Source organism: Typha latifolia, chromosome 4 (genome assembly GCF_019914945.1).
Source record: "Typha latifolia isolate L0001 chromosome 4, TyphaL0001v2, whole genome shotgun sequence".
Lineage (NCBI taxonomy): Eukaryota > Viridiplantae > Streptophyta > Magnoliopsida > Poales > Typhaceae > Typha > Typha latifolia.
The window spans coordinates 14,596,734-14,619,348 of NC_133089.1; the positions used below are offsets into that span (position 1 = coordinate 14,596,734).

General features: G+C 36.8%; 2 protein-coding genes and 1 non-coding gene across 5 annotated transcripts; 1 reads left to right on the forward strand and 2 right to left on the reverse strand.

Annotated features, from left to right (window-relative positions):
- Window positions 1-1,539: 1,539 nt before the first annotated feature.
- On the reverse strand, window positions 1,540-6,860 carry LOC140787340 (uncharacterized). 3 transcript variants are annotated; one of them, XM_073136210.1, is made up of 6 exons: window positions 6,706-6,860; window positions 6,340-6,516; window positions 2,732-2,984; window positions 2,236-2,339; window positions 1,958-2,076; window positions 1,540-1,863 (listed from the first exon to the last, which is right to left on the reverse strand). In XM_073136210.1, exons 3-6 carry the CDS (start codon window positions 2,952-2,954, stop codon window positions 1,776-1,778), a joined length of 534 nt encoding a protein of 177 aa, XP_072992311.1. In that variant the 5' UTR covers window positions 2,955-2,984; window positions 6,340-6,516; window positions 6,706-6,860; the 3' UTR covers window positions 1,540-1,775. The 3 variants fall into 3 exon arrangements, with proteins under 3 accessions (XP_072992311.1, XP_072992312.1, XP_072992310.1); XM_073136211.1 differs by lacking the exons at window positions 6,340-6,516; window positions 6,706-6,860 and adding an exon at window positions 3,051-3,161; XM_073136209.1 differs by lacking the exons at window positions 6,340-6,516; window positions 6,706-6,860 and having other exon boundaries at window positions 2,732-3,179.
- On the forward strand, window positions 3,469-3,541 carry TRNAR-CCU (transfer RNA arginine (anticodon CCU)). Its single transcript has one exon. It is a non-coding gene; the product is annotated as a tRNA-Arg (tRNA).
- A 771-nt stretch (window positions 6,861-7,631) lies between the features above and the next one.
- Window positions 7,632-22,319, reverse strand: LOC140786417 (replication factor C subunit 1). The gene is made up of 23 exons (XM_073134832.1): window positions 22,147-22,319; window positions 21,941-22,029; window positions 21,697-21,822; window positions 20,723-21,202; window positions 20,556-20,623; window positions 20,366-20,441; window positions 20,230-20,291; window positions 19,997-20,148; window positions 18,486-18,649; window positions 18,226-18,414; window positions 17,982-18,103; window positions 17,696-17,903; window positions 17,327-17,380; window positions 16,769-16,938; window positions 15,201-15,291; window positions 13,693-13,874; window positions 13,550-13,589; window positions 11,678-11,802; window positions 11,444-11,516; window positions 10,174-10,266; window positions 8,390-8,636; window positions 8,070-8,132; window positions 7,632-7,951 (listed from the first exon to the last, which is right to left on the reverse strand). Exons 2-23 carry the CDS (start codon window positions 21,941-21,943, stop codon window positions 7,818-7,820), a joined length of 2,922 nt encoding a protein of 973 aa, XP_072990933.1. The 5' UTR covers window positions 21,944-22,029; window positions 22,147-22,319; the 3' UTR covers window positions 7,632-7,817.
- Between the last annotated feature and the right edge of the window lie 296 nt (window positions 22,320-22,615).

The window sequence follows — 22,615 nt, forward strand, 5'->3', positions numbered from 1 at the left end:
TTTGGTCTTGTTTGTTTTAAGTTTAGGACCCCTTCGGACTCTCAGAACTCTTAAACTGGTCTAGTAATTAAATATATTTTTATTTTTATTATATTTAATCAAGTTTACTTTTTAAATAATTAAGATTAAAAAACAAGATCAAGTTTGGATTTAATCTCAAACCAAATAAGACCTTCAGTCCAAACAATTATAATTGTTGTTCATACTTAGAATTCATGTACCAGCTTATTCTTTCCTCTCCTACGAAAGGAGGAGATCTTTTGTTTTCTTTTTCTTTTTTTTCCTTCTTTTTGATGAAAAATATGGAGATCTTGTTATTCCGATTAAAGTGGAAAGAGAAATGATTGGTGCAAAAGATGATGACACCAACTGTAAAGAGATACAATTATTAGGTGTGTGTGTGTGTGTGTGTGTGTGTGTGTGTGAGAGAGAGAGAGAGAGAGAGAGAGAGAGAGAGAGAGAGAGAGAGAGACTTTATGTTCCAACAATTATTCTCTCAAATCTCATTGACATTAAAGTGAACTTTTCATGCATAATATTTCCTGGAGATACATGCATGATAGATTTCAGGTTTCTTTCTTTTGTACACTTCTTGGAGTGTATTAAGGCCCATCATCTGAACATATCTAAACATATTAAGCACACAGAACTACAGAAAATATAAAAAGTTTAACTAAGAATATTCATACAACATGAGCTAGACATAAGTCTTGATTTTTGCTAAGATCCTCTGCAACTTTTGCTTGTAGATTTTCCAGTATTGCCTATATAGATATATATTACATATTCCACAAGCCAAAACTACCCTCTTCTTGTGATGATGTGTCTTTTTTTTTTTTTTTTTTTTTGAAGTCTCCTTGTGATGTTGGCAGATGACCTTTCTGATCACCTGACAACTTTTGCAAATTAAAATTCATCAAAAAAGTACTACCTCTCATAGTCTCATTTTTCCCATCCTCTCAAGCCCCCTACTTCCAGCTTATTATATACATAACCCCCATGTTGCATATTCCTTTCCTCAGACAATAGACTGTAAAAGCCGGCCAACCCTCACTCCTATAAAGGAAGACTATAGAAGAAGACAACATAACTCAACCAAAACCCACCCATTTTTCCTAATACTTTATTCCTCCCACCCATCATGTGCTGCCCCCCTAAGATCATATGGCCATCATGAGATTATAGTCTTGTTGAGGGTCTTAGATTGACGATTAATCATACGAAACTGATCGTAGGAAGGCACAAAGTTTTGGGAGAAGGGAAGTGGGTGCTTGGAATGGAGACTGTTCCAAGATCTCCTCCTATATACTTCTCAATAATTATTACTCAGGAAGGAGATCTCGGACCAGGCTTCATTCCTTGCACCTTGCTTTCCACTGCGTTGAAAGCTAGAGAAATTGAATACATGATGGTATGTATGTTTCTTCCTTCCTTTTGAGCTCCTTCATTTCCTTAAAAAAAGAACAAAACTTTCTTCTTTTTTGATTTTGTTTCTAGAACTCTTTAGTTGTAAAAGCTAGCAAACAAATGAACTCTATAGGGCTATATTTTCTTGAGCTTGTTATATTCTCAAAAGTCTATCAACATCCATGCCATGCTTGTTACTTGAATGCAACTCATCTGATCTTTGTCATGTATTTAGCAAAGAAGGTAATTTGATGATAGCATCACTTAAAAGTAGCAGTAAAAGGTTGTGAAGCAGTCTAGATTTGCAAAATAACTACTAACTAGATCAAGATGGAATTGAAGAAGAAAGAAAGGAAAAACACTTGAAACTAGTGGGTAGCCTTGGGTGGTTTGACTATTAGAGTCGCGCATTTTGCATGATGAGCACAATAGTCGCTAACGCTACCCAAGAAAGCCCTACAAAAGCAACCACAAGATTAAATTGTTAGGAAGATTAGTATTAATGCTTAAGTGTGATTAATTTTGGCTACTAATTAAGCAAGCTAATTACCTCTTGATGGTGCCGAGACCACGATTGCCGATGATGAGGAGATCAACATGCATCTGCTCGGCAGTTTGGCATATCATGTCCTTTGGATCTCCATCTACAATTATTGATTCAGCTCTGATCTACTCAGAAAAAAAAAATGAAGAAGAAAAAGAAGTACAGATTAAGAGAGTTTAATCTCTACTTAATTAATCACTAACAATATGCTTGTGTGTTTGCATATTATGTCCAAAATAGTTGTTAATTATATTAGTGGTGGAGTAAATTGGCAACTTAATTACCCCCTTCTCTTGGCAAATATGGAGGGCTTTGTTGAGCACATTCCTTGAGTTCTCTTCCTGAGCTTTCTTCACGGATTCTATCACTGAAGACGTGGCATAAACCTCTGCATCCAAAGAAATGTAATCAAAAGCCTCCCAATATATATATGAGTTTGCCAAGAAAAACAAAAATAAAAAACTATTCGCCTTTGCGCTCGAGTTATTGTTGTTGCTATATATCCTCAGGAGAATCCCAGAAGGGTACGTTGCCATTTAATGCAAGATTTAATTATTTTTGAATGAAGTCATTTGGTTATAATAGATTTGTTACAATAATATAGCAACTATCGCATAGGTTGACATGGTATCAGACCTTCAAACCTTCTGTCTTTAATTGATCTCTTAAAAGATATCTCAAGTTCGGATTTAGGAGTAGAGAGATTTAATAAAACTTAAAAGCTGTTAATAATAGACCAACTACTAATGGAGATGGAGATGGAGATGGAGATGGCTTAACCTGGTCCAACGGGATACATGTAGTGGTGCAACGGCTGCTGAGCATGGAGAAGGATAAGAGACCCGAGCTCCGCCGCCGCCGCCGCCGCCGTTGCCGTGCCGGCGATCGTAAGGAGATGATCGATAGCCCAAGATAAGGCGTATAAACTCCCTTGGCTGTCGTCCACGGCCACCAAAATCTTCATCATCTTCTTATCCTCACCACCCACTTTAGCCTCCTCCATGATCGACTCTCACTAGATCTCTAGTCCGTCCTATATAACGAGGAGAAATTTCTAGAGGGGTTAACATGGTAAAATAAATTCGAGGGGCGTTGCTACTTGCTAATAGTGAGTGTCAGAATAGTGGGCATGGATGTGGGTGCGTGGCCTCCATGCAAGAGAAAAGAGACAAGTCCTCTTGGATTGCCATGACTCTCCTGTTTGTCATCAAGTTAGAGCAGGTAGCTAGCCCAAGATTAATGGTGGCAGCTTTTATTTTCCAAGTTTTTTTTAACCCGACCCAATAATTCGACACGTATCCGACAATTTTGAACATGCTAAAATTTAATATAATCAGAATGTAGATCATAAATAGTTATTGACTTGTCTAACTCAACTATTAAATGTACCGTATTTATATTTATTATCTCAATTTATTTATGACACGATAATTTGAATAATATATTTATAACATAAAATAATTTTATTTATAATTTAAATTATTTATATAAACTAATTTATTTTTATATTTAACCAAGCGCCTGTAGCTCAGTGGATAGAGCGTCTGTTTCCTAAGCAGAAAGTCGTAGGTTCGACCCCTACCTGGCGCGTGTTCAATAATTTTTCTTTTTCTTTTCCATTAAGATATTTTCTCTACCCAACTCCTCTGCTTTGCCATTGTTTAGACTACTTCTTTAGTACCAGGCTAACAGCTTTTAATGCTTTTACCCTTCATTTTACTCCTCACTTCTTCTCTTAAAATAGTTTTCTTTTTCTTTTTTTCTGGAGAAATCTTTTCTTTCAATAGTTATCAGGAAGATCTTTATCTATAACTCTTGAGCATTTTATTCTATTTAAAAAGAGTTTGAGACCCTCCTTTTGGTTAATATCTGGTGGAGTATAAAGATGGGCAACGAACTGGTTTCAAGTTCCACTCCCAGCAGTTGACCTTTATATATGATTTCAAATTGGTTTGGTTTGAGATTAGTTGTAGTATATTAATTTGGTCATACTTACACGGCACTAATTAAATATCTAAGCAAAGCATCTCTAACTAGTAGTACACGATAGAGACCAAGTAGGTAATCCTAATTTCAAGCTACTTATTTATCTTTTTAAAAACCGTACAACACCCCCCCATCCAGGAACCATCCAATCTTCTAGAATCTAGATGACCAATTAACTGGAGAAGGTATGCCACGTAGAATTCAATTCCTGATAGATGCTAGATAATGACCAATAAATAGAGTTCAATTTATTTTAAACTATTAAAAATTTCTCAAATCTTTCTTATTCAGTGACTCACACATCACTGAATTTATGATCTTAGTACTTCTTTTTGAGGAATTAAAGAAGGGGCATTTTTATTTTCTAACTTTTTCGTTAACGACGATATAGAATAACGTCGGAGATTTCTAATAGTCTAGAAGGTATGTGTTGACTAAAATTTGATTTACGAAACTTATGTGAAAATAGACGATAGTTCAATGCATCTAAGAATATCATCTAAAGGGTAATTTGATTTGATCAGTGAGCTAGGGTTTTTAATAGAATTTTAATAATTAAAGAGGTTAGATAATAAAATTTTAAAAGATGGAGTGTTGACGAGGAAATAATAACAAAAATAATCTTATCAACTAGTTAATAATCTAGGGGCTGTGATTGCTTGTGCACTACTCCAATAAATCTATTCCACGCATTAAATTCACAAAAATTAAAGAAGATGAATAATCAATCAAAGCACTGACAGTGATATCAAGCCTACTGATGAATAAAATTGACCAGAGATAAGGAATTGACATACCATCAAAGATTAGAAGATTGATAGATAAACAGACATCGGAATATCTCCGAGTTATCGGAGGGATCTTATTCACTTTGCTCTCTCTCTCTCTCTCTCTACCAAAATTTCCCCCCACCTACCGAGATTCAGATCTCCTGTGGCTGCGGTCACGTGCGAACAAAAAGAGGCATAGAGTTGATATGGGTCGCATCACGCTGACGTGTCATAGAGCAGTCCAGCTCAGCGTTCGCTCCTAAGTCATAACCCAGTCGAGTCTTCTGATAGCAGACGATTCTAGAATTTCCACGTTTTACGAGTCTTATTTTACCAGAAAAAACAGTCCCCATCTCTCATCTCTCATCTCTCATCTCTCATCTCTCTAACCAAATATCTTGAGATTTAATGTGTTAAATATTACATAAATATAATTTCTTTATACACTTTTGCAGCATAATACATTTGTACTCCTAAAATAAAAAAGGAAAAATAAAAAATATATACAATCTACCCCCTTTATATCGTATTTATAAATATTTTGGATAACAGAAGCATTATTTAATATATTATTCTCTTTCTCTTTCTCTTTCTCTTTCTTCCTTTTCTTTTCCATTCCGTGTGTCGATACGGCAGTGTTAATATATAGACGTCTCCTCGTTTTCGCGTTTCTTATTCCGCCTTGGAAATCTCTCTCTCTCTCTGTGTGTGTGTGTGTGTATAAATACCAGTTGCTTATTCTCTTCCCCTCTTCTATTTCGAGCTTCTAAAGTATTCACAAATAATCCCTCCTTCCCAACTCCAGGAAGAGAAGGAGATGGAGACCTACCTCTTCTTCTAGCCGTCGGATTCGGACCGGATGGCTGAGAGGGGCGCGACGGCGCGGAACCCTAGATCGGGATTCGAGCCCCGCTGCCCGCCGTGGCGGAGGAAGGCGCGCTTCGCGGAGATGGCGGGCGAGAAGGCGGCGGAGTGCGCCGCCATATTCTGCTGTTGCCCCTGCGGCCTTCTCAACCTCCTCGTCTCCGCCGTCGTCAGGCTCCCGGCGGCCCTCGTCCGCCACTCGATTCGCCGGAGGAGGAGGAGGAGGAAGACGGCACCGGTCCTTCTCCGGCCCAAGGCTGTCGTTGGCTTTTCCGACGACGACGAAGTCTTCAGAATCCAATTCCACGCGTGGCCGGCTAGGCCGCCGTCGGCGGAAGAATCGGAGTTGGACAAGGAGATGATGGCCAGGTTCAGCAGCGCCGGGTTTTGGCGGAGCCTTTCCCAGAGAGAGTGAGTACTTGTAATCCTAAATTGCATTTACTTGTCCACATTACACCCCTTATTAACGGCTATAAACTTACAATTTGCCCCTTGAACTATCTTAAAATCTAGCAATCAGAAGATTGTTAGTGCTGTATAGTTCAGAAGAGACAAATCTGTGGTAATTACGGGGTAAAGTGGAAAAGTGGGAGCCTTTTTTGACTGCTCCGACTCCATTATGTTGTGAATTGAATGTGGTTTCTTCGTCTGATCTTTGTTGGTGTTATTATTTGCAATTGTGTAAATATTGTATATATATATATATATATATATATATATATAAATCTAGCTACAAAAAAGAAGTGCATTTTGGATAGGGACGTGTACTGGGCATTCGGCACTGCTGTGAGAATGGCTTGCTTGTTCTTCAAGTGTGGCAAGCTTGTGGGGGCCTCCAAGTCTGTTTGTAATTTACTGGTGTTTGGCTTCATTGTTGTTTCCTGACAGAAATGCTAGCCCTACTGTCCTTTCTGGAGATCTCATTGCTCTTTAACCTGTTTTGCGCTTGGATTTTTTTTTTTCAAAAAAAAAAAATGAACAACTTTAGTACTTGGTGGATGTCCAGGAGTAGATTTGCATGTCAAGTTGGTACTTAAGGACAAGAACTCAAACTTTTTCTACTTTAATAAACAAAGAAGCAGGAATTAGAAATGAGAATTAAAGGGAAAACAACAGAGAAACTAATATACTCACAGATATGTAGGCATTGATGGTTTGCTTCAAAGATTAGGCCTGGCAATGACATGCCAATGAAATAAACTCCCTCTGAAGAAGCTTCTAGAAAAGGAGGCTTTGTCTGATAGTGATGATAGGTAGCATTCAAATTTGCTTTTGCAAGAGGTAAGAGATCAATCTTCTTATTTTATTTTTTCCAAAATATCTGCCGAACAGAATCAAACTGAGAAAGAAGAAAAAGTTTTGGAGTGCTACCAAGAGCTGCCAAACAGTTTGGCAGTTTGATTTATAGAGTAAATAGGCAGAGAGTATCCAAAAGGTAAAACAAATCCAAGGTGGCTGGAGAGTGGAGGGAAATGGGAAAAGTAAAAAGTTAAAAAGGCAGGGTGGATTAATGGAGAATTGGAGTTAAGTATTTATCAGTCCTGGCCCTCGCCACTCTGTACTTTCGAGTACGGTAGGGAAAACAGCTAGCTGCTTGTTGGTGCCACCTTCCCAATAACTGGGGGACCATCTGCTATAAATTTGAATGAGTTTTGATAGATCATTCACTGTGATGTCTCTGAGTAAAGCTTAGAACGCACCTGGAATTAGCTGCTCGTCAGCTCTTAACCAATCCAACAAAAGACAAAAAAAAAAAAAGAAGAAGAAAAAAAAGCAGACCTACTGAGAGCCACGAGCTGCTTACTAACTTGGATGCCATGGCAGCATCATGACAGTAGTAGTTGAGAGGTAGCAAGGGGAATCACCAAAATCTAGAAAATTATAGCATATAGAATATAAACAGACAGCTGTTTCACCACATTGAGTTCGAATCCATGTTAGAATCTGTACAACTAGTAATTTGGCTCAAGTCACCATGCATTTACCTGGCGATCCTCAAAATTTGAATAGAAATTCTCCTCTGTATATAGAAAATGCGGGATGCATAACCACATGACAAATTTATGGATGAAAAGAATCTTTCACTGGTCAGGGTTGAGCTGTTTACATAAAACAATGCAAGCATAACAAGGGAAAAGAACTAGACAAATTGTCAGCCAAATGATTCTCACAAGAACTATACACAAAAAACCTGTGAGTTTGGCTGTTGATACATAAGATATGTCTATTACGTTTCATCTCCGCAGTTACCTTTTTCTCTTTCCACCTCCTGAACTTCGACTCACCTTCTCAGCAGATTCAGAGCCTCTCGATTTGCTTGCGGGGGTCTTCTTCGCTTTCGAGCTCCCATTGCTTTTTAAATCAAGCTGCACTTGAATTCCTGGTGCAGATGAATGCTTATCAACTATATGGAGTAGGCCAAACAAATGATACATAAACTTTGAATTTATATGATTTCCGGGAAGAACTAAAGAAAATAAGAGTATGTAAAACTCAACCTTTGGATTTATCACTTTGAAGATCAAGCTGTGGCATTGATTCCCCAGCAGTTATGGTTCCATCTGAAAATAGTCAAACAAAGATGAGATCTGGCTTGTAGCTTATAAACACATACCATGCACACTGCCAGGATGGCAGAATATATGGCTACGTAAACAATGTTCAGGTGTAAGAACATCAATAGCCGAATTAAATCACAAGAATTTTGTGAAATGCAGGAAAAAGAACTATAAGGGACTCGTAATGACTTATTCTTGTTCACCATCTAAGAGTCTCATAACGTCTAGTAATAGATGGGCAGCAAAAGAAAAGGAATTACCATTATCTTCAGCATCTGACAAATTTTCTTCTTCACTTTCCACCAATGCCTCTCCATTTTCCCTTGGTAAATCATTCTCCACTGGCTCTAATATTGCTGCTATCCGTTTTTTTGGAGCCTTCTTAATGCCCGGAAGAGTGATCAAGTCTGCCGCCCGGATAACACGAGAGCTACTGCCTTGCTTATATGCCTTGGTCAATGCAGCTTTAACAGCAGGTTGGATACCATCCAGTGGATTTGGGTGCCCCTAAAAAATAGCATTACTTTATTCCAAGAAACAAAAGTCACAAAATAAATATGAAAAGAAAGGGTGCATATATCCATTCCACAGGATGACCTAGTTTTATCAAAACAAATAGAAGACCAAAGAGAAATATGGAAGATAGATATTTCTCTACATACAAGAACTAGTCATTGTTTATGTCTACTAATAGTTATTTTTAGAATGATAATACGCTTAGGTTCCAATAAGTCAATATGTGGTTCTTATGCAGGTTAAGCATATGCTGGCGGCACGAAACAGCAAACACATATGCAGTGCCATTCCGTAGAAATTGAGACCCTGGTAGAACCTCAAGGAATATATAGAATCTAACATCAGGTTTAGAATTTTTCACCATATTTCAATAGAATCTCTTATCCTTAACTCAGAGCCTTTGATGAACAGTCCAAAAAGAAACCAATTAAACCTTATCAATTTCATAGTCAATCAGTAGGTAAAAGATCTTTATTTTGTACCTGAAGTCTGTTCAAGGGAAAAAAGAATAATCCTAAGTTGCAACAGTCCTATATTGCAATAGCATCACCCTAGATGGAATTCAATTGCTTTCATTTTGAAATAATTCTTCTGTTTGGAAAATAATGGAATTGAAATGATATCTGTCTACTCATGTTGTTTGGGACGAGGTAGGAATCTATTTCATTATATTCTTTTTTCCTATTTAACCCATGGTTTTCAATAAGAATGTAATCAAATAAGGGTTGTCTTGAGATTTGGAAAACTTAAAGGGCAAATGAATTCCATCCAAATGTGACCTCAGATCATCGGATTTCACTACATCTATACTAAATCCATCCAAATCCACTGAAATCAATTGAAATATCATTATTTAATGGTTCCAAACAACGAATTTGAAAAACTGTAATTCCAAATCAATTGAACTCCACCAATTTGGGAATTCCAAACAGGGTGTAAAGAGTAGATAGTTGGTGTGTGTTATTCCTTTACTAGTTGCAATTCCTTCTTTGGTGGATTCTGTTAATTGGTTCTACATGCATTTGTAAATCCAAATCAACATAACCTGGTTTGCTCATTCTGTCCCAGCTCAGCCTTTTACTACTTAGGAGAAGGCCTTAATCCAATGAACCGGATCAGAGAACCTTCTGATTATCAGGAAGAATTGTTGACATGAAGAAAAGGACTGATACTTCAATCCTCTAGGTGTATCTATAGTGGATTTACACTGAATACTTCATGGATACAAATCTGATAATTCCTGTACATTCTATTTTAAAAATACAATTAAAGGCATGGAAATTAATCAATTATTCAAGTACTTCTAGGATATTTCTTGAATAATATCATGAGTCCAAAGACAACTCAATAATTTCCCATGGTCAGGAAGGTTCTACTTGTAGTAAATATTAACTCTAAAAATTTTAAGCTAGGAGGCCCACATTAGGATTTCAGATCACAACAAGCTCATCTTACATACTTTTATGCATACATGTGAACGTTAAAGTCAGCATAAGGAAAGAGTATACTCCAAAAGAGATGGTCAAACCTGGAACTTAGATAGCTCAACAATTGTGTCAAAGTCCTCTTGACTTAAAGAATAAGCATCCATAAACTCCACAACTTTCGCCACGGCAGCATCCTGTTTTTTAATTTTTTTTAAACATGGGAAAGGAAACTTAATGAATACTCATTTATGACATTAAACACCTTATCAGTTGGATCAAACAATGGCACATGCAGACTTGTGTCATATTCAGCCTATGTTTGTATGAGATGGTATGCAGTGGCATGCGATGCAACCCTAGATCACATATGGTGGGTTGAGACCATGGGATACAATGTTGCATCCAATGTTTTGAAAGGCGGCCACGGGTGGTGGGCGATCACCCCACCGCCTAGCGCCTAGGCAAAAGGCAGGCTAGCATTTTTAATATAAAAATAATAATAAAAAAATAAAATTATATAATACATAATATATATAAAATTAAGTAAAATAATTAACAATCAGAAGAATAATAGATTAGCAATCATTAATCAACATTCAACATATTAAGTGATTATTGATTAACAAATTAACAAACTAAGTGATTAACAGATTAAAACAATTCAATAGATTAGCAGATAATTACTGATTTACTTCAATTAAGAACTAATAGTCAATAGATTAACTGATTAAGAGTTTAAGACATAACTGAAATTTGAAAATAAAAAACCCTTCGGATTGTGTGAGAGATTGAGAGAGAGATTGCGAGAGAGGGAGTGAGAGAGCGAGAGGGAGAGTGAGAGAGTGAGATTGTGAGATAAAGAGAGAGGTAAAGAGGACAGTGATCATACCTCTGCCGCTGATCACCGTCTGTTTCGTTGCTGTCGCCGCAAGCTGCCTCATTGCTCACTGCCGCCGGTTGTGGAAGGGAGATCCGAAGAGGACGATCGAAAAGGGGTAAGATATTTAAGCTTTATTGTTAGCGAGAGAGAGGAGAGTTTTTATATATAATGGGCTAGTTGTTTTAAGTGGATAATTCAACCCGTTTCTATCATCCTAACCGATAAGTCGATTAGGCGGGCCAAACCACTAGCCCGCCTTATTGGGCCACGTGGGCCGCCTAGCGCCTTTTAGTGCTCTAGCGGTCTGCCAAGGCGGTAGACCGCCTTGCGCGAGTGCCAGGTGGATTGGCGGGGTGGCTGGTGCGCCGCCCCACCATGGCGACCGCCTTTTCCGCTTTTCAATACCTTGGTTGCATCATTATGCCATGCCAGTGATATACTACACACAGCAGAAGCAATCATCCTTGCTAAGTTTTGAGTAGTAGTAATACCTTAGACATACTCCGCAGAGGGTCAGTTAATTGCCTCAATAGAAGAGTGAAGTAATCCACCCGCAACATCTCCCTACATAATCAACTTTAATAAGGCTAGGAACCACATATACAATTATGATGATGAAAAAGAAAAAACATCTGGGTCTGATCTACAAAGTAAGTCCCAAATAAAATAGCAAAAAAATTTTTTTCCTTAAAATAAGGCCTAGTGAGAAAATCTAAAAATTCCACCTGTCCATTTTAGCTTCGGAGGAAGCAAGAATATGGGCATGAACATCCTCCAAAAGCCTCAAATTTTTTCCCGCTGTTGAGTTCTTTCCCAACCATCCACCAAATCTATTGAAGTTACGCTCTCCCTGCACAATCAAGAGTCTTTGAGTTCTAACAGATCCATGCCAACTTGTTAAATATATTATGCAAGAATTGTGAGCTCAGACGAATTGATATGACTATCATTTCAAAAAAATGCATAAACATAAGAAAAATGAAAAAAAATGTCAGGAACATTTTTGAGTAAACAGAACCTGCATATAGAATCTATGTTTCAATAAGCGGTCAAAGACATAATTCTTGAACTTTCAACAATATATAATGTGAAGCTCCTTTTAGGCCTCGTAAACCAAAATAGAGTCAGCAACGGGTTACAATTGTGGGTGAAAATGGATCCGTATGGATTGGACTCTCAACTCACATCCAAATATGGATTCGGATTAAGATATTGGACGAATAACAAAATTTAAAACTATATCATAACTAAATGGATATAGATAATTTTCGGATAGCAAAATTTAAAACTATATCGTAATTAAACAAATATAGATAATAAATAGATATGGATCGAATCTTAAATGGAAACGGATCGAATTTTAAACGAATTATAATCTTTCTTTTAGACAATCAATAAAAAATACTGAGTTCAAAAAAACTAATTTCTTGCATGTTAAATGCATACAAAATTAGCAAAATCAATCTCTATAAACAATATAGAACACACCATTAATAACAATATAAATATTCACTATTTAAATAAGCAAACTAAAAATTAGAAATTATTTAAAATATATGCGAGTAATTGAATACACGATATCCCCATATGTATCTAGAAAATTATACCCGACCTGTATTCGTATCCGAATTTTTTTAAAAACCTACCTGTATCTAAATCTGAATCTGGATTCTTTTAAAAAATTCTACCCATACCTAAATACATATCCAGGTCGGGTAAGAATTTTTTTTTCCCTAATTCAATTCGAATAGTTGGTGGTTTGGAGTTAACCCGACCCGTTTTCTCCCCTAGTTGCAACTATTAGTTCAGAAGACCATCAGTACAAAACAGACATACTTTTCTAGTTGCCAATCTCTAAGCCCAACCAATCAGACAAAACAAGGCTAGCTATTGAAACTTATAATAAACGAAAGAAAAATCATATGATAAACTGACAACTAGCTGATGTAATGGTGCGCCAGGTTGGCAGACTAATATTTTCAACTTGAGAGTTGAGACAACAGTCTGCAGTCTGTACCTTATCATCATAGACAACATCAGCACTTCAGATGTTAACCATCTGATAAACTCATAAAAATGCAACTAGGAGCACAACTAAAATTAGTATGCAAATGGACAAATATATTACATATACATAGAAATTCTTCTGTTTGTGAACTGGAAGAGTGACATACCACATCATATAAACATGCCTAGTTTTATCTGGTGCTTTAAATAGATTGTTAAAATTCTGTTAATCGCATATAATGTAAGATTTACATGCAATAAACAGTTGTGATCATGTCTCCATTCAACAATTATGGGATGCTAAAGATTTTGATCAACACCACTAGATCACATGTTAGGCAGAATCATGCCGACATTAAAATACAGTATAATGACCAGGAAACAAGGGAAGAAGTGTACATGGGCTACATCATGCTAGCATATGACTAGAATTTGAATGCAATATTGGAGAAGTAACAAGGTGATTCTAATTCAAAAGGACGAAACGATAACAACAGAAATCACAGGAGAACCCTTGCTAAATTACAGGGTATCAACAGTTTTCGGCAACCAAAAAGATGCATGGAATGAATCTAAAACTAGAGAAATACCGGCTCAAGAGTCTCCCTGTGCCCATGCATCAAAGCAGCCCTGATAAAAGACGAATATATAATTGAGATTGTCAAGAAACATGAGATTATACCTCAATAAGATGATAAAAGAAAGCACCGCTTATGTTAGTGGATTCACATACGGTATTATAGATGATGCAAATGATGAAGCTTGAGATAGCTGCCACTGTCGATATCGTCTGATTTGTACATTAACGATATCCCCATTTGCTATACTCTCAGCTGTCTGGGCAAGAAAATTCATTCTTTTGATTCCATTATCATCCTTCCCAATAGCACTCGGTCGATAATTAATATAATTTTCCTGGAACATATCAGAGGTCAACTATAGAAAAGTACAGCATTATTTTCTGAATAAGGTGCCATTGTTATGGTTTTCCCTCGCTGCAAATAACTATTCATTCAGAGGGTCCTAAAGGCAACTGCAGTGCACGTTTGAATGAATATGCCAAAGATTCAATTGCCATTTAATCTCAAACTAAAGAGTGTAGATATAGGTAGCAGCAAAATGCCAGTAATTCCCTGTACATTACTGTTCTATCCCTGAACCTTAATCCACCTTGAGTTTATTCTGAAAGAAGAGAACTTCAATTGTCTTGGATTGAAAAGGTAAAATAGTTATCACAACTGTGATTGTATTCCTTAACCAGCAAAGAGTAAGTCTCAATATAGATGGTGGTGCCAGAGTAGAGATGGAATTCAAAAGTAGTTCCTTTGCAAAATTATAACTGTATCACATTTTTTAAGTAAAATTCTAATCCTAATTGTGTATTCTTTCCTCTCCTTTCTCTTCCACAGGTGCGAATGCTGATTTAAGTACAACAGTCACCTATCTTATGGTCTCATTAAGGAATCAACGCTGCAGGTTTCTAGCATAACTCCCCCGCACGTGCACATGCACACATACACACACCATTTTCCAATATTTAGCCCCTGGTTGTTTCAGGATTATCTTTTTCCATATCTTAGATTAGGGAATAATACTCTAGATTAGAAAACAAACATCAAATTATCCCTACTCTAGATTTTTTCACCTATCTCCTCTCTCCTACCAACCACCTATCTCATTTCTTATTTTAAGTATGCATTGCATATTTACAAGTATGTAATGCATACCTATAAGTATCCATTGCATATCTACAAGAAATGAAAAAAATTTAAATTTATGTCAAATCAAAGGTATTTTAGTCAATTAACTTCTTATTTATATTTTATGTCTTTATCTCAACTTTATGTCACATCAAAAATAATTATTACATCACTATTCTAAATTACAACAAAAGATTAGAATACTCTACTCTAGATTAGAAGTACAATTTTGTGAGTAAGAATCTAAAATAGCTATTCTAAATTTTCCCTTAATCTCAAAGCAAATAGGGCCTTAAGTAACATACAACCATATGGTCCAACATGACGCATAAAAGGAAAAAGGTGGCATCATGTGATGCACATCAAGTAAGAGAAACCATAAACTAATGTGTCCTACTGTCCTTTGTCAAGGAATAAAAAAAGAGAATTCAGGTTACAAGATTACACATGTTAGGAGGATAGCATGTGAATCTGACGCTTTATACAAATATGAGATATTATTGAATTATTGGAGTAAAAGATTATCATATAGAATGCTAACCTGAATGATAAGAGGGACTAAATCAGGATCACTCATGCTCAAATCAATCCTCTCATCCATTCGCAACCTCCCACCATCGAAACCGAAAAGCCTACAATGAAATTAAATTATCTGTAAATTGAAGGAAGTTTAAATTCTTGATATGATTGATATATCGATATGTTGTAATGACAAACAACTGCTGAATCTGTATATGCATTTCTCAAACAGCTAGTTTAAATGGCAGGTAAAATAAGTATCATAGGGAGTCAAACCAGAACAATAGAGTAGTATTAAGAACCATCTTCAATCAGAAAGACAGCAAGTTTAGAGCAAGGAAGAGTTCACATTTCCTACTTTTTTTAAGAAAGTCTTAACAGTTATAGAAGAATTCGCTAGTATACGTTTTATTATGTGTCACATACTCAAATATTAGGTTTTATGCTCTCTCAGGTACATTTTACTTGCTTCTTTTAATAAACAACTACATAAACATGAAAACAATAAAATGCTATTATAACTAAGTGTAGGAGAAAATCAGAAGTGAAAAACTAGTCAACAAATATTAGCACACCATTGGCTCATCAATTTGATTGTAGAGTTGGATAAACTTCCTGCGTCATCATTCACCCAGAATCGGATGTCTCAAAATATTCATAACTGAAGAACCAGCTGCCTGTGCAAACATCCGTCCCACATTCCCAAAATCATTTGTCAAACTGATTAAAAGGTCACCATGCAGCTCATGAAACTTGTCAAAACTAACTCAACCAATACGAGTTCATTTTATTTCCTTTTAAAGATAAGGACCATAAAAACAAGACTGGATGCCTTTCTTCCTTTGAAATCCCGTGCTTCAATCAAAATAAACAAGATTGGATGCTAAACTCTTTATAGTCCATCACATGCTACTCCTAATTAATGGTAACAGGACACTTCTTCCTGTTGTTGCTTTTTAATTTTCTTGCATTCTGAGCAACTTTGAATTATAGAACTATTTTGATGATTGATTCCAGAGTTAGCAAAAAATAAACCATTCTGACAAAGTAATACCAAGTTACAATATGGTGGTCCCACGAAAAGGTAACACAAGAAATCCATGAAGCAAATCCTACCAATTGTTTAGTACCATTGTCTAACCATTTTGAGAATGGTTAGCTTCATGTGAAGCAATTTTCTGCATATAAAGTGATATAATTAACACTGCTAAAAATAAGTTATATGTGAAGCAATTTGCTGCATATAAAGTGAGATAATTAGCACTGCTAAAAATAAGTTATACTAGCATACTTGAAGTTCTACAAAGTAAGAGATTAGCAGATACAACTGATTCTAAGAAAACAACCAAATAGAAGAAAAGCAGCTAGGGAGTGTATAATAAGCTTTCATGAAATAGATCTCTCAATATAAAATAGACTAGTTGTTCTTGCTTGTTACATTTCAATCATTGGGACCAAGTGACTTGAAAAAACCTTGAACTATAATCAAGAAGACAGAAAATTATCAAGAAAGCAACATCTATAATAAGTTCATCCAAGTATCTAATTTGGCTATAGAATATGCAAAAGAATGAAAGAAATAAAAAATACTTGTCAACAGCTGCAAAGGGTGAAATATCTTCATCTTTTGCGCTACTAAGAAGACGCTCTCTTATATCGTCATATTTGATTACTGACTGCGAGAGGCTCATATACTGCAACTGATTTAGTGCCATCCGCATATCCCCATTTACTCTATTTGCAAGTTCTTCAAGTGCGATCTGCAGGGAAGAGAAGAGGCAGCATCAATCACTCTCTTAAACCAAAAAAATTGATAAATAGATGAGCAAAACAATTTTGTAGATTTCGTTCAATTAGCTCTTTTCTTTCACTATCGTCCAACCGGTATAAAGGCTTTTCCCCCTCTTTTTAGTATGTAATGGTGACGCCAAATTTAGTTGGTTAGTGCATAACAGCAAACATGCACACCACATTAAAGAGAGGACTATAACCTCTTCGATGCAAGGGGCAAGCCTTACTGACATACCAAGTGATACGCTAAGAACACCACTTAAACAACCTCAAATTAAAAGCTTATCTACATACCACATGATTTAATCATTTAAATAACTACTAACAAAATAAATAGTTAGTTGACTACAAAAGTACCTCATTAACTTGAAGACCTTCAGCAGTTGCAATTTGCATCAACCTTTTTGCCATCTATCATCATAGAAAGAAGAGATCAGCTCAGGTTGCAGCAGTTGACACTGGAAGTTCATAAAAAATGGACTAGTACTAGTACTTCCATTATCCAATAAAGTCTATCAGATGAGATCAAGAATTAAGAATACAAACTGCTAACACCAAGGAATTCCTTCTAGCTCTAATATTGGAGATATCTAAAGCATAAAGCATATCAAGTTACGATCAAAATGTTTGTCATAAGAACAGATAAAATAATGCAATAAAATAGCAGACAGGCTCCATTACATAAAGGTAGAATCATAAAGAGATCATTGTAAGAAAGAAGGCAACCTGTTGCTTAGTAGGCTTCCTAAAGTTGAGCAGCGTGCAGTAGTTAATAAGACTCTTGAGCTTCTGACTGTACCGATCATTACAAATACAAATGATAGGAATCTTGGATATTTTTATGCTAGCAATAAGATCGGCCACTCCACCTCTATCTCCAGCTGACATTCCATCAACCTCATCCATGATTAATACAGATTTTGCATGCTTCGACCTAAAGTATTAATGGTATCAAAACAAGAAACAGTATTCTGTTTTACTAGATAATTAGGCAATATCATGTAAAACCAACCGATCATTGCTGTAACTCAGGGACTCATTGCTGACAAGTTCTTTGATAGAATTTGACATGCTTCCACCAATCCCTTTACCAATTTTGGCATCTGCCTTTCCACGGCTATCGCTTGCATTAACCTTTACATAGTGATTAGGAATCCGAATAAATGAGAGTAACATATCATAAAGAACCAACATTTAGTAAAGTTGCCTACAGATCTTCTAATTGCAGGACAGTCTTATAAATGAGTTGAAAGCACCTCAATAGCTTGGAATCCAAGCATCTGAGAGACCAACTTTGCTGCAGTGCTTTTACCAATCCCAGGCGAGCCACTTATAAGGAGAGCTTTCTTAGATCCACTGTCAGCTAGCTTTTTCCCCTTCCCTTTTTGGCCAGCATGAAGAAATTGTTCATTCCAGTTTGTTAACCAATCATGAAGCTGCTTAACCTATGAATGACAGCTAACTGAAATTAAAATAAATCTTACAAAGCAATTACAGCTAAAGTGTAATTACATACAAGTGACTGGTTGCCAATTATGTCATTTGGAACCTTTGGACGGTATTTCTCCGTCCATGTCAGTGAACTGCGGTTGTCAGCTTGGGCTTTCCGCTTATCAGGAGAGATGCTTGCTTTAGCACTTCTTGCAGCATCTTTTCTTCCAACAGAACTAATTTGATCATCTGAAGGAGACCAAAATAACATTAAGGCATACAACTTACGCAGATAATACAACAAGATACATGCAGTGGTACTAAAGCAGCAAAATCCTAATAGGGGACTTCATTCCAGGCTTTCTATTGTTAAATTTCTAGAAGCCATCTACAATTGTAGTCAACTATAAAAAGGGCGCTCTGCCTTCTTTCCTTTTTCTTCAAGAGCCTACTGCATTAAGGCATGGTGTGAGTGATATACAACTTAAGCAGATAATACAACAAGATACATGCAGTGGTACTAAAGCAGCAAAATCCTAATAGGGGACTTCGTTCCAGGCTTTCTATTGTTAAATTTCTAGAAGCACCTACAAGTATAGTCAACTAAAAAAAGGGCGCTCTGCCTTCTTTCCTTTTTCTTCAAGAGCCTACTGCAACATATTGAGAGTGACAGCAAAGCTCTCCCTATGGAAACAAGGTGCCTAAATAGAGAAGTTCCCCTAAAAATAAATAAAGGAGAAGATCAGGTTGACTGAATTAACTAGCAAAATTGGGAAAGAAAATGCAGTCTGAAATACCAGGTATTAGGGACCAAGGAAATTCTATCCTTGATACCTGGAAATGACTAAAAGGATAAAATATTGAGTTATTGACACACCAGCAATTAATGGCATGCTGTGAACAAGAAGAAAGATATTTCTACTGTAAATGGAACAGGGTGTATAACTTGACAAAAATGTATAACTTATACAAAGACAACCTGACTAAAATCAAGAGAAGCAAGTGAACAATCAAAAGACGTGTGTTGATGGTACCCGTCCCATCCAGGCTCGGTCCGAACCCACCCGACTGTAACCAAGCTAAGCTCATCCTAAACCCAATTTAGGCCCGGCCTGGCCTGAGGCCGGAATGGCAATGGGCTGGACAAGTTAGGCCTTTTCTTACCTGCCTATAGCCCGACCTGCTATATCCGTTCGCTTCCTATAATTATTTAGTTCCACATCAAAAGTTTGGCATATGGAGAACTAATATATAAGTATTTCCCTATGAAAGATATTAAAAATGTTTGATAAGCTTGACCCTTTTCGCTTGGCCCATTAGTAATATTGCTAAAATATTTTGATATGCCCAGCCCGACCCAAGCTCGATATCTCACAGGCTAATGGGCTGGTATATTTTAGCCCGGCCCGACCCACCCGAAGATCACCTCTAGTTAATGGCGGAAACAAATGCAAGGAGTCGATGCAATATGAGAATCAAGAAAGGTTAAGCACTTCATGATTATATACAAAGATAAATGACGGTGATTTTTTTTCTCCTAAAGATAGAAAGGTAGAGGAAACAAAAAATTCATGCTTCAAGAAAATTTCAGCTTACCTCTCTTATCAACTTTATTAGGACTGCTCTTTATCTGTGGTTTCTTTAACTTTTCTGAGTCATTCTTTTTATGATCTTCATCTGCTGGTACTTTTGCAGGCTTTGATTTTCGGATCATATCAAATAATCCATCCTCAGTCAAAAAGGGGATACTACAATGATAAACTAAAAGGAATAAAGTACCAGAAAAAACTGAGACATATTTCAATTGTTAATTTGTTAACAAGAGATACCTCAGCTCTCTGGCTTTTGAAGATTTTCTACCACCAATATCTTCATCAACTAAAAGAAAACTCTGCAAACCAACAATCACAGTAAAAACCAAGAATATTCAACAGTAGAACGTGAACAGCAATAACAAGACATTACCGTCTTTTTGCTAACAGACCCAGTAACTCGACCACCATGACGTTTAATTAAATCCTCTGCCTCCTCCCGTTCCAAGCTGAAACCATAGTGAAGGTCAATATGACTTAATAGCATGTAATCTCAAAGGACTAATCCAGATTCTGTGGCTTCACAACCTAAATAGCTACTCCATAAACTCTTCAATTAGTACCTATCAAGTGTGCCACTTATGACAAATGTCAGACCAGCTAAACACTCAGGAGCACCCTCCGGGACTTCCTATGAACATAACCAAAAAAGAAGAAAAAGGAAAAAGAAAAAAAAAATCAGACCAACAAGTCTTATGAAATCAAATATGCCAACCTGTAGAATAAATACCTTCTCCCCTTTGTGCGGTGGATCCTTCCTTTCACCAAAATTCATGAAACCACCTCTCCCTCTCCCTCTTCCTCCAGCAGCTGCTCCTGATCCTCTTCCACCTCTGCCCCTTCCAGCACCTTTCACAGGAGTTACAGCATTTTTATCATCAAGCTGATCTCCATCATCGTCATCCATATCAGCGGACAGTTTAGTAATTTGTGCACTTGAGGCACCCTTTGACTTCCTGGTAGGTTTAGACTCAGCTGACTTCCTCTTCTCAGAAGGTGACACAAAGTCATCATCTTCATTCTTATGAAGCTTCTTTGCTGGTGAGGGTTTAATCTCGTCCTCAGACTCCTCATTATTCTTTTGGGTTTTCCTTTTTGCAGTGGTTTTCGCGGTCGCCTTTTCATCTTTGGATGTCTGTCCTACTGTAGTAGAAGATGCAAAATATTTGCTTGTTTTCCTTCTTCCTGAAGAATTTTGACCTCCTAGCTCCTAGGATTTCCCAAATTAAGAAAGACTGAATGATTTCTTGCATTAAGATGATACAAATAATCTTTTGTCAAAATTATCTTGGATTCCGAGTAGAACATCATTGCATTGCAAGTTGCCATAATGTAACTTTTATGTTTGGCAAGCTATGCATCCGACATCATATAGGATCACCTAATTTATCTCCTACTCATTCAACATGCACACAAACTACAAGTTACATCCCACAGATGGTTGTTTTATTGAGAGAAAACTAAGAATTTGGTCTTTCTGAAACTGAAAAGAGCAAGTATACTTCTTGAAGATCCAACCTTAGATGGTTTGCCATCTCAATTATCAAAAGAAAACAAAACTAGCTCAACTGCACATGAAAATGCACAACAGAACAATTCCCGTGTTTCCGTCAAACACGAGGAAATTTGCTTATTTTCGGACATTAATACACAGTAAAAGATGAATCTTGAAGAGGAAAAGAGGACCAAGAAAGCAGCATTTACCGGCTTATCTGCCACGGGCGTAGAGGGTTTCTCAGGGATCGCCAAAGCGGGTTTCTTCGCAGGGTTCGATACAGTCGCATTTCCTTTGTCATGTTGCTTCATAAACCATCTCCTTATATCCGACGACTTGATCCAAATTCACCAAGAGAGAAAGAAGAGCAGGAGAGAAATGGGGGAAAAAAATTAGTCGATAATATAAAGAAAGACCTTAAAAACGGAAAAGAAACCTAATGCCCTAACTCACCATTGCGGAGGTGCTATCCCGTCAGCAGCTGTAGGACGAACGATTCAAGGAGGCTCGTCTTAAAGAGCCGACCAGCCGAAAGATCGCACCTTTTTCATATAATCAAGAAGTAGGAAACAATAAAAACTATAGAGTAAATATAACTAGGGTTCTTGAGGGAATCGAGAGCGCAGCGTCAAGAACTTAGAAAACTTTTGAAGGCTTACCAAAGAAGAACGCAGCAATCACCCTAAGAAAGAGAGAGAGGGAGGGGAGCGGGAGACGGCTCGGCAAAAGACTGCTCCGCCGGATGCGAATCTCGAGGAGCGTCTCGTGATTCGGGATCGAGCAGCCACGTCCCGCTTCTAATTTAAGCAATTAAGCCTAATGGTCGTTTCCCATTTCGCACCTTGTATTTGCCCTTTAATTTAAGAAAATACCCCGGGTATGATTAATGATAAAATAGGAGTTGGAATTTTTTTATAATATATATATATATATATATATATAATATTTAATATCTTTATAACTACAGTTTTGGTAAATATTGGTAATTTATAGAGATATATGGTATTTTTCAGGATAAACATAATATTTTGAAGAATACAAGAATAGTAACTTTTCAAGTCATACAATTTACCTTCATGAAAAAAAATTCATGTACTTGTATGTTAAACTAGACAAGGAAAATAAAGG